The sequence below is a fragment of the Lactuca serriola genome, chromosome 2 (genome assembly GCF_051521515.1).
Source record: "Lactuca serriola cultivar US96UC23 chromosome 2, Lser_US96UC23_V15, whole genome shotgun sequence".
Taxonomy (NCBI): Eukaryota; Viridiplantae; Streptophyta; class Magnoliopsida; order Asterales; family Asteraceae; genus Lactuca; species Lactuca serriola.
The window spans coordinates 6559255-6576168 of record NC_136409.1 but is presented as its reverse complement, the minus strand read 5'-3'; the positions used below and the strand labels follow the sequence as shown (position 1 = coordinate 6576168).

The following is a 16914-nucleotide window of genomic DNA, read 5'->3' as shown; positions in this document are numbered from 1 at the left end:
GTTTTAAACCTATTTGGGATATTTAGGATTTATGCTTATTGTTAACTTGGTGATGTACATGGTGTACGACCAATAAAATGTGCCTAATGCAGTTGTAACATTCTTTATAACTAGCTATTATTTATAATGTTGTTTTTATCCATTAGATATGTTAGATAATCAACTCTAGTACATTTGAAATAAAGAGATAACATTGAATATGATGACCCAATTTATAATATGCCCACAACATCATACATCTCTCAAGTTCCTCCTATTATCGAGGCTGCTTCTTTACATACTGTGACCAGTGTTATAAAACTCGGCCAACTCGGGCGAGTACACGGTCGAGTACTCAGACTCGGCCTCTTATTAATGCGAGTTAAGCAACCTCGGCCAAATAACTCGAAAATCGGACCAAATCCGTCAAACTCAGACCAACTCGGTCAAACTCGGTTAAAGGGTCAAAATTGTCTTGAAAAGAGAAAAAAATCAAGAATTTGAAGATTAATATGTATAATACACTTGATGATTTATTATTTAACATACACACATGTGATTGTTACTACATATATATCTTAAATTTTTAGTAATTATTCACAAAATGAGACCATTATGTGTACTTTAATTTTTATGTATTCACATGTATCTAATTTTGTTATATATATCAATCAACTTATGATTTTGACATATATAATTTCCCTAAAAAATATTTCTACATGAATTACCGAATCCAAGTACTCCCTACTCGGCTGTCAGCCAAGTAAGTACCGAATAGCGAGTTCTACAACCTTGATCGTGACTGTGAATCTTCCACCACATTTTAAGTCCATCGGTACTTGTAAGTCTACCAAACTCATGGAGTTTTCTTATTCATCTTTGTTTGCTTCATTTATTGCCAATATACATAATATGTTAGAAACTGAGTCCTATAGAGAAGCCGTTTATGATCTCCTTTGGTAGAATTCTTTAATAGAGGAACTTACGACTCTTCACTAGACTCATATGAATGATTGGTTTAACTCACACAAAAATTGATGACAAAAATGATGAACATCATACTCTAATAACACAGTTACAACCATTTGTTAGTGAAGATATTCCAAACGGATGTTAAGAACGTGTTTTTGAATGATGATCTTCATGAGGAGGTTTACATGACTCCTCCCCTAAGTATTGCCCACCAACCGTGTGAAGTTTGTTGGCTTCGAAAATTCATGTATAATTGTTATTCAAAAAGTAGTTTTTAACATTTAAAGGTGTAAAATTTAAAAAAATTAAAAGATACTAAAATCTATTTGAAGTGGAAGTTTAATACTCATAACGCTAAATAATTTTTTTCTTTAACTCGAGTTTTTTAATAAAACTAAAAAAAGTTATTAAAATCTTGCTATGAACATACCTATTATATTTACATTTTACATGTAAATATCTATTCATAAGAAATTATTAATGAGTGATAATGTTCTCGACTTTTTTTGTTACAACGTTCATTTTGTTATTCAAAGTTTGAACTATTTTTTCTTATTATTTTAAACCATTTAATTTAATATGATATGGTTTTTTTTTAAAACACATGTTTTAGTGTTAAATTAGATTATTACGATTACAATAAGCTTTTTCAAATATGTGACCAACTAATAATCATCCCAATAAATACAATTATTTTGAAAATTTTAACAAATTTTGTTTTTCTTTTTTTGCAAAGGGATGCCCCAAAATTAGGATGATATATATGTGGTGTATATGAAATATCACAATTTAAGGTAGGGTAGGGATCCAACATTGTATCGTGCTTCAATATCAATCTGTGGGACCGTTGACTGTTGACTGTATTATTTGAGCTGTACCCTGTAGTACGTTACGCAATGCTCTTAGTACCTAGATTATGACTGTTGACTGCATTACTTCCATTCATCCAAATCCGTGGTATTTGCAGCGCAACAGCAATAATTAATGCTTGTTCATACTTGATATATTGGCCTTCTTCTTCACAATTCCAACCACTTGTTCACATACACACTTTACAAAGCAACAAAAACAGCAAGCATTAGCACAGGCGCATATAGTAGAGCGAGGTACGTTTTTGTTGAAAGTTTTTCTCTTTGTTTATGAATAACTTTTCTTAGCTGTTATTTGTTTTGAATCTATCGATCCTTGACGAAATTATCTGAAAAAAAATGTTTGCTTTGTTACTCGTTGTGGATTGTTCGTCTATGCTCCACATATAAATCAAGTAAATGTTTAAATGAATGACAGTGCCTCCTCATTTCCCTCTTTTGATTATTGAACAATGTTTTGGAGGAATGTTTTTTTTAGGACAGATCACATAGAGATCAGTTCTAGCCTTAATGTCACTGTAGGACTCTGTTTACAACTAATAAATCTCTAATTAAAAGGCACGATATTTTGTTCCTCATCTTTCACAATTTCACATGATGATGAAGATGTTGAAATTAATAATCTATTCCCACTTTCAATCATTTAAAAAAAACCAAGGCTAAGTTGACAAGGGAAGACAAGCAGCAAATTAACTATGAATTTTCATACACATTAATTTACCAACTTCCAATTCTTTTCTAGTCAAACGTGTCATGTGTCCTAAATCCTGAAGGAAACTTTTATAACACTAATTATCTATGGATTATATATGATAATTGAAAAAAGATAGCTAAGCAAGTTAATAATTAATAACTTTTATCAATTTCATTGTCTTTTTTACAGGTCTCGGTAAAAGCTAGAATATTGGAAGATGGAGTTTGTATCTGCAATCAGTGGTCCTATTGTTGAATCTTTAATCACTCCTGTGAAGAAACAGTTGGGATATCTCTTTTCCTCCACAAAACATGTTAGGAACATGAATACTAAAATGAAGCAGCTGGATGGTACAAGCAGTGATGTCAAAAAGCACATGGACGCAAACAATAGAAGTTATCTGGAGATACCTACTCGTGTACCGGGTTGGTTGGAAGAGGTTGAAAAGATTAAAAAAGATGCTCAAAGCATTTCAAGCACCGGGAATGGATGTTTCAACATGAAAATGAGGTATCGAGCAGGTAGGAATGCATTCAAGATTAAGGAGGAGATGGAAAGTCTTATGGATGAAAATAGTAAGATAATTTGGACAGATGCTCCAAAACCTCTTGGGAAAGTGATCTCGAAAATCGCATCCAGTTCTGCACCTTCGGATGGTGACGCGCAAAATCACTTCAAATCAAGAGAGAAGACTTTCAAGGATGCGCTCGGGTTCCTTCAACAAAATCACAAGAGCCAAATGATAGCCATATGCGGAATGGGTGGTGTGGGAAAAACCACGATGATGGAACAACTGAAAAAGACTGCAGGAGATACAAAAATGTTTGATTATGTTCTGAAGGTGGTTATTGGGCAACAGATTAACATATTTTCTGTTCAGCAAGCTTTGGCTGAATACATAAGTCTATCTATATCTGAAATGAATCCAACAACAAGGGCTGAACGTCTTCGTATATCATTTACGAACCTGGCAGAACGAAAACAAAAGGTTTTGGTGATATTAGATGATGTATGGGAGATGATTAAACTCAATGATATTGGACTTAATCCTTTGCCTAACGGCTTCAAGTTATTGCTGACATCACGGTATGAAAAAATTTGCACAGAAATTGCAGCAGGTTATTCAGATTTGAAAATAGTTAGAGTGGAAGTGATGGAAGAGCCCGAAGCACAGAACTTCTTTTGGCAAATTACAGGTTCGTTACAACAACATGATAAGGAGCTCAATAAAATAGGAACAAAGATCGTGAGAAGATGTGGCTTTTTGCCCCTTGCTATTAATCTCATTGCCATTCGTCTTAAGTTTGAAGAAAAGGTTGCATGGAGAGATACACTCCGCCGTTTGGAGAATAAAAATCTTGATTATGTGCAAGAAAGTGTTAAGATAAGCTATGAATATATAAAAGAGGATGAGGAAAAAGAGATCTTTCTTCTTTGTGGCTTGTTTCCTGATGACTTTAATATTCCAATCGAGGAACTCACAAGATATGCATGGGGCCTACGGTTGTTAAATGGGGTTTCTACTTTGGGAGAGGCTAGAGACAGGACAGAGACGCATGTGCACAGTCTCAAAAAAGCAAATTTGTTGATGGATAGTGATTACATTGGGTGTGTCAAAATGCATGATATTGTGCTTGATTTTGTTTTAGGTAGAGTTTCTAAGGGTGCCCATCCATGGATAATCAACCATGGTGATAATTCAAAGTGGAGTAGTGCCGGAATGAGTGAGTCTTGTAACAGAATTTCTATTACTTGCAGGGGTATGTTTGAGTTTCCTAGAGACTTTAAATACCCAAACCTTGCACTTTTGAGACTTATGCATGGAGATAAGTCGCTTACGTTTCCTGAAGATTTTTATCAAAGAATGGAAAATCTTGAAGTTATAGCGTATGAAAATATGCAGTATCCGTTGCTCCCCAGATCACTTCAGTGCTCCACTAGGCTTCGGACACTCATTTTCCATAAATGCTTATTGATGTTTGATTGCTCTGTTATTGGTGAACTCTTGAATTTGGAAGTGCTCAGTTTTGTACATTGCGGGATCACAAAGTTGCAATCCACAATCGGAAATTTGAAGAAGCTAAAGCTACTGGATTTGACAGGGTGTGTAAATCTTCGTATTGATGATGGTGTGTTGAAGAATTTGGTCGAGCTTGAAGAGCTTTATATGAGAGTTGATGATAGAAAGGCAATCAGGTTCACAAATGGAAATCGTGCCGAATTAGCAGAGCTTTCAAAGCACCTTTCTGCATTAGAAGTTGAGTTCTTTGACAACAATGATACGCCCAAGAATATGCTGTTAACTGAACTTAAAAGGTTCAGGATCTCTATGGGATGTGGTTTAGGAGAGAATACTGACAAAAATATGCACTCACTTGAAAACACATTAAGGTTGGTCACTAACAAAGATGAGCTATTGGAATCTAGCATCAATGAGTTGTTTGAGAAAACTGAGGTGCTTTATTTGGAGGTCGATGGTATGAATGATATTGAAGAAGTTTTAGTGGAATATGCTCATCTCCCTCAACAGTCATTTAATAATCTAAGAGTCCTTGATGTTAATAACTGTGAAAACTTGAGGTACCTCTTCACAGTCCCTATTGCAAATGGTTTGGTGAAGCTTGAGCGCCTCACAGTTTCAGATTGCCCTGTTCTGGAAGTACTTGCACATAGTGAGAATGGTGGAGATGGGGCAATTAAGTTTCAGGGGCTAAAGTTTCTAAGATTGGAGATGCTACCAGAGTTGATAGGTCTTTGCAACACTGCTAATGTAATTGAGCTACCACAGCTGGTGGAGTTGGAACTTGATGACCTTCCTAATTTCAGTAGCATTTATCCAGAGAAAACATCTGCAACATCTTCTATGTCCAGTAATGCCTTTGCAATTCAACCATTCTTTAACAAACAGGTACCTCTATATTAGGATTTATGTTGACAGTTTCATAGATTTTCTTTGTAATGAAAATCTGTATTGATTAGATTGTGAATTTGTGATCCCCCAAACAAACTATTTTAAGTTTGATTTCACTACTGATTATCAACATGTCTTAATTATTGTGTAGATGCTGATTCCTAAGTTGGAGAAATTGGGGATTTGGAGGATGGATAAGCTGAAAGAGATATGGCCTTATCAAGTTATAAGTAGCAAAGACGTTAATGCCTGCATGTTGAGAGAGATTGAAGTGAGAAATTGTGATAATCTTGTGAATCTGTTTCCAACCAATCCCATGTCTTTGCTGGGTCGTCTGGAAGAGCTTGTTGTTGAAGAATGTGGAAGCATTGAAGTGTTATTTAACATCGACATGAGTTGTGTTGGTGAAATTGAAGAATACAGTAGCAGCTTGAGACGCATTTGGGTATCTGATTTGGGTAAGCTAATAGAGTTGTGGAGGATGAAAGGTGAAAGTAGCTCTGATATCCTCATCCGTTGCTTTCAAGCTGTTGAAAGTATAGATATACGAATGTGTGAGAGGTTTGTAAATGTATTCACACCGACCGTGGTCAATTCTGATGTGAGAAAACTTATGAATGTGAGTATAGATGGTAGGAGAACTTGGGAAGAAACCAGGGGAAACATTGAATTGGTTCAGAACAACCAAGAGGTATGTGATGTCATTGAGCTTTCTATTTTTATTTCTATTTTGATGCTAGAGCACTTATGTATATGTGTCTCTATACGTACATACATATCACACTACAATTCTACACAATTCTTTGGATGTGTTCACACTTTAAAGTCCAGTAAGATTATTAATTTGCGTGAAGAGATGTATCCTGACAAATTATTTCTAAATCTTTACACTTCAGTATGTGATAAAGAAAAAGTTAAAACTCCAAATTTAAAAACATGGACAAATTACCTATGTCACTACAACACTTTTAAGTTTGGAGAAGTAGTCTATATTTCCCACATTGCTAAGTGTGGATCTGTATTAACCTTCATAATATTATTTGCATATTTATAAGCAAGTTAATGGGGACCAAAATTCCTAAACAATTTAATGGACCTAAACCAAAAAAAAAAAAAAAAAAAAAAAAGAGAAGAGATAAACACAGGGACCAATTTTGTAATTTCTTGTGAAAAATATCATTTTTACGTATTTGTGTAAGTGCGTGTATTTTACATATTTATTTGTAGGAGATTTGTAATTATATTTGTTGTTGAGATATGTGCAGATTAATGTTATATCCAAGGCAGAGATCATTTCAGAGGTGGATGGTAATATTCCTGACGTTGAATCCTCAATTCATCCCAAACCTTTTCACGTTAATCACCTTCAAACACTTGATGTAAATGGCTGTAAGGATGTTGAAGTGGTGTTTGAGATAGAGAGTTCCAGTAACAGCAGCAGCAGCACAGATTTCACAACAACTCTGCATAAATATAATCATCAACCGCCACCACTACTACTTCCCCACCTCAAGGTTTTACATTTAGCAGATATGGAGAGGATGAGTGATGTGTGGAAGTGCAATTGGAAGAAACTTGTAATTCCTCAAAACCAATCGCAATCCTACTCATTCCACAACCTCACAGTCATAAAAATGGGTCTATGCAATAACATAAAGTACTTATTTTCACCTGTCATGGGCAAACTTCTTCCCAACTTAAAGGAGGTCTGGATAGTTGAGTGTGATGGTATTGAAGAAGTTGTTTCAAATAGAGATATTAATGATGAAAATGAAGAAATAATATCTTCTACTCACACAAACACCTTCTCCTCCTTCCCTCTTCTTGATTTGGTCTTCCTCCAGTCTTTGCCACGCCTAAAGAGTATCGATGGCGGTACTACGATCACAACTACTTCCATCCATGATCAGCTCCAGGTATATTTGATTTCTTTTAAGCAAATCCTTTACATATTCAGTTATTTGTTTATATATATATATATATATATATATATATATATATATATTTTTTTTTTTAATATTCTATTCTCCATTAGCTGCTTTATATAACTCCCTAAGCTAATTCTTCTGAACCTAGAAACACAAAATAAATAACTACATACCTAATATTTTTTTTTAAAAGTTTATCCGGTTGCATAGGTCACAAAGTTATTTATGATAAGCATGGTTATAAATCATTTAAAATGTTTTGTATCCAGTTTAATTTAGTTAAATTAACTAATATGGATGGTGGACTCAAACCGGATTGTGAGGGAGAGAAAAAAAATTAATTGATAGATGCATATAAGCCATATCAACATTATTCTTGATTTTTTATTAGGTAATTTGAAAAATGGAACAAAAATGATTTTATTGATGTCTTTTTTGTTGATGCATTTTTTTTTTTGAAAAATATACCAATTATAGCACCAATATGGTGGTCTTGTGTCATTTATTAAAGGCTAAAATGATAGAAATAGCAATTTACTTTCATTTATTTGCTTATAACTAAGAGCATCCTACTTTCATTTTTTCCTATTAAAGCATTGTACTTTCAGAAACCCACCCAATTCTAGCAATGTCATCCAAATACAAAGGATTTCAATTTCTGCAATAGAAAGAAATGAAAGTAGGATGCTATAACAAACGAATAAATGGAAATGCGTTTCTATTTCTTGCATTTAGCCCTTCTTTTGTACAGATAAGTAAAATTCATAGCTATAAATCTAGGTGAAATATTTGTATATTTTATGGTTTATATCATGCTTGCATTTGTTTATATCTCATATTCATTGTCTTTTTTAGTTTTGAAGATGAGACTAACCATTATAATGACCACCATGTCCACTTCCGGTGTCATACTTTGATTCTGCATGAGAAATATATGTTGATTAATTGCTAATCAAAGTCTGTTCATTTTGAAGTTTTAATTTGAATAAATGCTACTTAGTTGTGTTAATTAGCACCTTTATGTATTCAATTATTTGTTTTATTTCTTTTTTTAATATTCTCTTCTCCATTAGTTGTGTGATATAACTCCATAAGCTAATATTTCTGAAGCTGGAAAGACAAAAATGAATAACTACATGCATAATATTTAATAGTTTTTTCATTTGCGTAGGTCATTAAATTGATTTATGATAAGACTGGATTGTGAGGAAGAGAAAAAAATTGATTGATTGATGTATATAAGTCATGAAAAATAGAACAAAAATGATTTTATTGATGCATTTTTTTTTTGTTTCCTAGCATGCGCTAGTTTGGCTTAATAAAATTCGGTTTGCTGTTTAAAAGAATTTTTTTTTTTTTTTTTTGCTGACATTAAACAAAAGAGTATGAAACTTTACATAACTGTATCTAGTGTGCCAACTGAAAATATATAAATACAATATGTGGCAAAAGGCTCCTGTTTACAACTTCTTTTGTACCAGAAAAGTGTCATATATAAAATATTAACTTTCTGACATTGAACTATTATAGAGTCAAATGTCAAGATTGTCAATTTTGGAAATATCTCTAGATCTTAATTTATCAAGTATAATTAACCAGGTCTTTACTGAAAAGGACTCCCTTGAAAAATCTTTGTTCTAAAAATGCTTTCGATCTATTTAGAATATTAGAATTAAGATAGATTTTACAATATACAATTAATGAAAATTCATAGATGTATAATAAATTAACATGAAGAAGATGATGCATGTAATCAGTGCAAGTACGGAAATATAAGCATATTGATTGCAAACTCATTTCTGAATGTTTTTGTTTTCTCACATTGAGGGGGTAATGGGTTATATATAGAGTCCAATGATATTTGTTTTCGCTTCATAAATAAATCATGGCACTATACTAATTTTGAATTGGGTATATTTTAGTCATTTTTTTTGTTCAGCATACTTTCCTTTATTTTCTTATTATAAAATCCTACTTTCATTTCTTCCAGTTATAGCATCATACTTTGAAAAATATACCCAATTATACATGGCTACAATGGCCTGAAAAGAAAAGTTGAAAGTAGAATGCTATAAATGGGTGGATTTTGAAAGTACCTATATGAAAGTAGCAATTTATTTTCATCGATTTGCTTATCAGATCATCTTACTTTCACTTTTTCCTATTAAAGCATTCTACTTTAAGACACCCACCCAATTATAGCAATGTCATCTAAATACAAAGGATTTTCGTTGCTTTAATAGAAAGAAATGAAAGTAGGATGCTTTAATAAAAGAATAAATGGAAATGCGTTGCTATTTCTTCAATACAGACAAGTAAAGTTTAGAGTTACAATATTTTGTATATTTTACGGGTTTTATCATGCTTGTATGTGTTTATACACGTGTTCCTGCAGACACACCTGAAATATATATGTTGATTAATTGCTAATCAAAGTCTGTTCATTTTCAAGTTTTAATTTGAATAAATGCTAATTAATTGTGTTAATTAGCACCCTGGCAGTTTTGTTTTTTCTTGTTTCTATTTTCTTTTTTGTAGCTGTTCAAAATCTCCTGTAAGCCTATATAATTAAGGTCGCTTTTATGATTGATTTAGTGTACCTTTTCTTTCATCCACCATCTACTTGTTCTCTCTTGCCAACAATATAAAGCATAGCATACAACTGATTTCTTGTTTTTAGTTATTTGGCTATATATATAACAAGGGTATTTTGGTCATTTGACAAACCTTCTTCCTTAACGGAGTGGAGTCCAAACACCACGATCTGATTTCTCTTAATTCATTTTTTCACCATAAAATCCAACATGAACTTTGTCTTGTAAACCATTTGAATCTTTCACATGTAGGCCCAGATTTTTTGGCCTAGGTGGTCTTCTATGTTTATGCTGATTCTGTGTCTTTCAGACGTATGCTTCTTATGATCCTTCCACTCTCTTCATGTTGTTGATTCTGTCTGTCACCACCAGAACCTCATAAAAGTTTCTGCTGAGGTGTCATGCCAGTGGTGACCTGGAATTTGTGAAAAGTCCAATGGCATTTATTTTCTCTTCATAAATCATGGCACTCTACTTCAGCTTGCCTTATGAAATCCACCTAAGTTTGGAGAAATATTCTATGCTGACCACTTTGACCTACTATAGCAGGTTAAAGTGGTCACAATAGAAAACTTTGTCAAAGTTGAGTGGCTTTAGTGAAATTAAGTGGACTAAACATTGACAACCTTTTCAATTATGACCACTTTAACCTGCTATAGTAGGTCAAATTTGTCAATATAGAAAGAAATTTTAAACTTGGGTAGGTTTGATGAGCTAAAACTGAAATGGAGTTGTTAAACTGTAAAAAAGATGGCCGAAATATTGTGATTTTTCTGTATATTGCCCTTTTGTAGTTCAACTTACATTGTCGACGTTGTTATTGAACTACCTTAGTTGTGGGAAGCACTTGTGGTTATAACTACATTCTTAGAAACAAATATTGTGTTAGATTGTAGTGTGCATGTACCTAGAAAACAGCTAAGTTTTGTTAATTTAATCAGCTCCATTGATTTTTCATGTGTTGTTGTAGTGTTCTCAAGTCGGTGTTGCTTCTTGGTTCTTATGCCAAAACTCCAAAAAGATTTATATATCAACTTGTCCTGCCCTATCAAGAGTGTTTCCATGGTTTGTAGTGGGACAACTGAATAAGCTTGAAGAGTTGTATATATGGGAATGCAAATCAATGGTGGAGATATTTGAAAGTAAAGAAATAAACAAAGATGGTGTTGATAGTACTACGAATGTTGGTGATGGAAGTGATGATACTTGTACTGCAATCACCCTCCCAAGGTCGGCAAATATGACTCTGCTTCAATTGCCCAACCTAACAATATTGCACATCAAAAAATGTGAAGTTTTGGAATATATATTCACAAGTTCCACACTTGAAAGCCTCAAGCAACTCAAAGAATTGACTGTAGCAGAATGCAAGGCAATGCAAGTGATTGTGAAGGAAGACACAGAGCACACAGAAAAATCTAAATCTATTATAGTCTTCCCACGTCTCAAGTCCCTTACACTTGTAGATTTACCAGATCTCAAGGGTTTCTTCTTGGGGACGAATGAGTTCAGGTGGAAAGCATTGGAAAAGGTTAAGATTTATGGCTGCCCACAAATGATGAATTTCACATCTGGTCACTCCATGACTCCGAAGCTCAACTACATACATACAGCCTACGGCAAGCATAGTCTTGAATGTGGCCTCAACTTCCATTTGACCAATGCTACACAAGAGGTATGTTGTTACTTTACTTCATCATTTAAACAGATGATCAGCATGTCGTTTTATGATGTTCAACATATTATTTGCATACAAAAATTAGGTGGCAGGTTGATATTTGTATACCAGAAGGAAACATAAAACAAAACCAAATGAAAATACATATATAACCACTTCCCTTTTTTATATCCATGAAAAGCTATGAAAATATGCAATCTTATTTTTTTATTATAAATTAATATTTCATTCCTAAGATATTAAGTTGTCTCTTATGTTACGAAAGATGTTATATTCACTCATTCATAAGTTAAGCCACGTATTTTTTAAGTCAAGCTGTTAGATGAGCTAATATATCATATATATCGTTTTTATCCAATTTAATCCCATCATCTAACATATTTTATAAATATTGTGATGTTAGTTATTACTTAATCAAGTTGTTCTTTTCTTTCTCATCTTTTACAAGCGAAACATTTATGAAGCGTTTATTACCTAAAATTGATGAAAAGAGTATAGTTGAGATGATTGTAAAAGTATTAAGTATATTATCAACATATCATTTGTTGTATTTGACAATGCAATAAAAAACACAATAACATAATTATTATTTTTTTCCTTAAAAAATTGGATGTAAATATTCAGTACATGAAAAATTACCCTTTTTGAAGTAACCAAACACTTAACTTTTACTTTTTATTTTATCCCCCCCCCCCCCCCACACACACACACACACACACACACACACAAACTATAATTTTTACTTTTAATCGATAACAATCTAAATTATTTGAACAAATGCAATATATAAATCAGAAATTTTCTTCACAGTGCTCATCTTCACAAAAAATAATGTAAGCAGTGTCATAAACTAGGTTGTTGATTGGAAATACATGTTGGCTCATTGAAGAATAACAGAACTTGAAATCCTTTAATATGTTTGTAATATTAAAGGTATTTTTCTTTAATAATTGTCGTGTTTGTGATTATCTATCTATGTTTGATTTTTCTTAGCAGACTCAACTTCCTATGTGCTCTACTCCAGATTTGATAAAGCTACTTCAGTTCCCTTGGTCTTTTTCAAATTTAGTTGAAGTAGATGCACAATGGAGTGACAAATTATTGAAAAGCCGCATAATTTTTCCATGCAACGAGTTGCTTAATTTGAAGAATCTTGAAAAGCTTTCTATTACCATGAAGTATGCTGAATCTAAAATAGAGGAGGTATTTGAAGTAGCAGAAGGGACAAATGAAGATGTGGATATTGAAACACAATCTGTTGTGGCATTTCAAAAGCTAAAAGAGGTGACTTTGGGTAGATTAAATAATCTGAAGCATATGTGGAAGAGCAATCGGTGGATAGTGTTGAACTTTCCAAACCTTACAAAGGTCTCAATTGAAAGTTGTAAGCTTCTTGGACACGTTTTTAGTAGTTGCATGGTTGGTAGTCTATTGCAGCTCCAAGAGCTACAAATAAGTAAGTGCGAGAGTATGGATGTGATTGTGAAGCAAGTTGAAGATTCCGAAACCAGACCGACTACTACTGAGGTTGTGTTCCCTTGTCTCAAATCCATAACACTTCGCAACCTTCCAAATCTCATGGGATTTTTCCTGGGGAAGGAGTCTTTTGAATGGCCATTATTAGATACTTTGGAAATCAAAAATTGCCCAAAAATAACAGTTTTCACAAATGGGCAATCAACTACTCCGGAGCTGAAGTTAATAGATACAACTTTTGGATTGTGTCATGCAACGGAAGACCCAAACTCTTTCATAAAGACCAAACAAGAAGAGGTATATGGTGTCTCCTTTGGTTATTAGTAACAGATTAATATGTTTGATCCAACAAAAAACTTACATTACTCTCCGATTTACAACTTGTTGTAATCTCCTACAGGGATGGCAGTTCTAGAGGAACATTTGAATTCACACGTGCAGTTTGGCTCATTTTGAAGTTATATAGCACAGGTAAGATTACATCGTACACTTGTTTCCTTCTTCCTAATCATGTACATGTTTCTCTACCTTAATTATCTGATCATTGAATTGACTTGTAATCAGAGTTGCTTGCTTAATATTTCAATTCGAATTATTGAATTTCTTGTTTCATGTAATCTCATGTTATGATGTGTCCATTTCTTCTATTTGATTAAGATGTGACTAACTTAGCAATAATTACACAAGTTTTTTTTGGTTGGTTTGTACATATTCAATTATTTTAAATAATGCGCAAATTCATCCATAGATGAAACTCTCTTAGCACATACCGGACAAGAAAGAAAAGAAAAAGAATGAATAACATAAAACTGCCCTTAATTCAACAGATCTGTGTTCTTTATTTTTATGAACACCAAGTGTTTGATAAAATTCTTCAATGGCACCTCTTGTAAGTTGAGTGTATTTTTTATTTATTTTTTACTGAAATAGCCTCACTAGCAATTTGTCCTATCTATGATACATTTGTTGTTCCTGTTATTATACCAAAGATAAGAAAATTGGATAATAGAGTCCACAATCTCACTCTGCCTTATCTTTCCTCTAGCAAACACTTTTTATTTTTTTAATTTTTTTATTTTTTTTATTTTTTTTATTTCTGAACCTCCAGATATACCAAATAGAAGTATAGACCACAGTATCCAAGACAACTTTCTTTTTCGAAGCAATAGGCAACTGATCCACCAACACAAACAAATCAGGAACGGAATCAAAAGGAATTTGTGAAATCTCCAACCATTTAAAAATCTCAAACCAACTCCTAGCAACAACCTCACATTTAACAAACAAATGATCTCGTTGCTCAACCTCCACATTACAAATAGTGTACAAATGCCAAAGTTCTGTTTTCATTTTCTTGAGTTAACTTTCAGGCATCTAGAAAATGCTACTGTACAAATGCCAAAGTTCGTGGTCAAGATAATATTGATGAGAAATGGTACCTTTTTATCTGTTAATCTTTGCATCTACATTTTATTTTCCACTTCTTATGTATGTTGTTTTATGATAATGTAGTAAGCTACTTCTTAAGGAGCGAGGACAAAACAAATGTGGTTGCCCAGAATTCTTGTGAGTTTTTTTTTGTGTTTTTATTTTTGTTGTCCATATACCTTTTTCTTGTACTTTTAGTAGGATTCCATTAAAATTTATAACCAACCATGGTTTCTTACAGGAACGCAAAAAAGATCAGAGCACACCCGTCTGTCAAAAAAGGAGGCTGCTATGAACTCCATGATATCAAAGTGTTGATATCATGTGATGTCTTTCACATCCTGCTGATTGCTAGTATTGTGTGACCATGCATGTGTGATATTCAAGTGGCAGAAAAAAAGAGATACAACGATGCTTTTAAATCCTCTAAAAACCTTCTTAGTGGCAGCTAATGGTATTGTCAGCAAGCTTTCAGAGCTCTTAATCAGGCAGCAGGTTTCACATCTCCCAGTTGAATCATGTTTATGAATAACTAGAATTTTTAAATTCTTATATAGTTTTTGCTGTTTCTATTAGGAGCTTATTTTATATTATGTTTTAGCTCAATGCTTTCTTACAGTGTAACTTTGATCTTCTGTAGGCCGTTGCATTCGACACAGGTCAGACTATGGAGCCATAATCTTCCTAGGTAGTTCTCTCTCTTTCTCTCTCCCCCCTGATATGTTTCTATGTTTATGTTCTCCTTTTTTCACAACAGATTGATTTTATTTGCCTACAAATACCAAATTAATTCCTAAATATTTTGCAAGCAGATGAGCGATTTCGTCAAGAAAGAAACTTAACATACATTTCAAAGTGGATAAGGAAATCCATTAGACAATATGACAATTTTGACCAGTCATTGGAAGGATTAAAGTCCTTTTTCAAGAACATCAAGGTTCTTTCTCTGACAATGTACCTTTTCACATTTTGGTTTGAATGCAAGAAATAGCAACATACTTTTATTTATTTGTTTATTATAGTAATTTTACTTTCATTTCTTCGCATTACAATTTTATAGCAGTGTTGTACATATACAAAGCAATTTTCATTAATATAATCAAGTAGTTTTTTCAAAGTACAATGTATTGATAAGAAAAAATGGAAAGTACGATGTTGTAATAAAAAGAAAAGAAACTGGGATGCTATAATAAACAAATAAATGAAAGTATGTTGCTATTTCTTGCATTTATGTATCCAACAACGCATCTTTTTGCTAGCTAGGATTTTCATCACTAACAAAGCTGTTCCTCATTTTGTGAAACAATGGAAGAACAGGTTGAGAATGATGCAAAAGAGGTGGTTGATGTTGAAGTCATTGATGTAGAGGAGCCAAGAAACCTCTTCACAGAAATGATGAACCATAAAATTATAAGTAACCCCAAACCAAAAGGACCAAGATCTATGTCAGATGCTGTTATTTCACCACCTGAAATATTAACAAATAAAATAAAAAAGTTTCCAATTACAAGTAAAAAGTTTCACTGCCCCTCCCCCAAAACAGAATCTAGACCTCAGGAAACAATTAGGGGAGTGAAAAAGAGTGACAGCAATACTGGTATAACTTACACTGACTCCAAAGGTGATTTGGAGACACAAAACAGGTATTTTAAACTCGTTATTTTATCTAGGCGTCTTGTTCTTTCAATCATTGAAATAAAACGAGTTAGTTACAAGAATGGTCCTTGTGTTATTATACCCACTGTTGCATATTCAGTCCAATGTTTTTTTTTATTTCTGTTTAAAATTGGTCCCTAACATTGGTTTTTGTTTCTGATCTGTCACTGATCCATGTAAAATGACCTCTAACAATAGTTTAAAATAAACAAATTATAGAAAAGTTAAAAAGAAGAGTCAAATTACATTTTTGTTCCTTGAGTATGGTTGCTTTTTGCAATTTTGGTACTAAAAGGTTTTCTTTTGCATTTTTGGTCCTTATTTGACATTCGTGTAATGTTTTTGGTCCCAATTCCAAATTAAGTGGCCATTTTGGTCTATGGGTGTGATTTTTGCAATTTCGATCCCAAAAATAGCCCATTTTACTAGGAACAGGGACAAAAAAAACGTTACACAAATCTTAAATAAGGACCAAATTAGCATGGCAACCTTTTGGGATCAAAATTAAAAACATGAGCTATACTCAGGGACCAAAAATGCAATATACTTTAAAAAGAAACATATAAGGGTAGAAAAGTCATTTTCTAATAAAAGTTGGACTGAACCTGAGGTTTTGGGTATAACACAGGGAATGTTCTTGTAATTACTCTAAAAAAGAATAGAAGTTGGTAACAGATGTTTGTCTTATGTTGGGTGCAGGTTTCCATCGCCACCATCATTTAATATATC

The 16914-nt window shown here is 33.1% G+C and overlaps 1 protein-coding gene across 3 annotated transcripts; it reads left to right on the top strand.

Moving 5' to 3' along the window:
- Positions 1–1919: 1919 nt before the first annotated feature.
- On the top strand, positions 1920–15868 carry LOC145085926 (disease resistance protein At4g27190-like). Of its 3 annotated transcripts, none has more exons than XM_079023620.1 (13): positions 1920–2057; positions 2704–5422; positions 5577–6116; positions 6691–7341; positions 10918–11622; positions 12622–13398; positions 13502–13572; positions 14210–14536; positions 14614–14667; positions 14771–15024; positions 15170–15217; positions 15342–15466; positions 15847–15868. In XM_079023620.1, exons 2-7 carry the CDS (start codon positions 2732–2734, stop codon positions 13514–13516), a joined length of 5379 nt encoding a protein of 1792 aa, XP_078879746.1. In that variant the 5' UTR covers positions 1920–2057; positions 2704–2731; the 3' UTR covers positions 13517–13572; positions 14210–14536; positions 14614–14667; positions 14771–15024; positions 15170–15217; positions 15342–15466; positions 15847–15868. The 3 variants fall into 3 exon arrangements, with proteins under 3 accessions (XP_078879746.1, XP_078879745.1, XP_078879744.1); XM_079023619.1 differs by having other exon boundaries at positions 12619–13398; positions 14472–14536; XM_079023618.1 differs by having other exon boundaries at positions 12619–13398.
- Positions 15869–16914: the final 1046 nt, after the last annotated feature.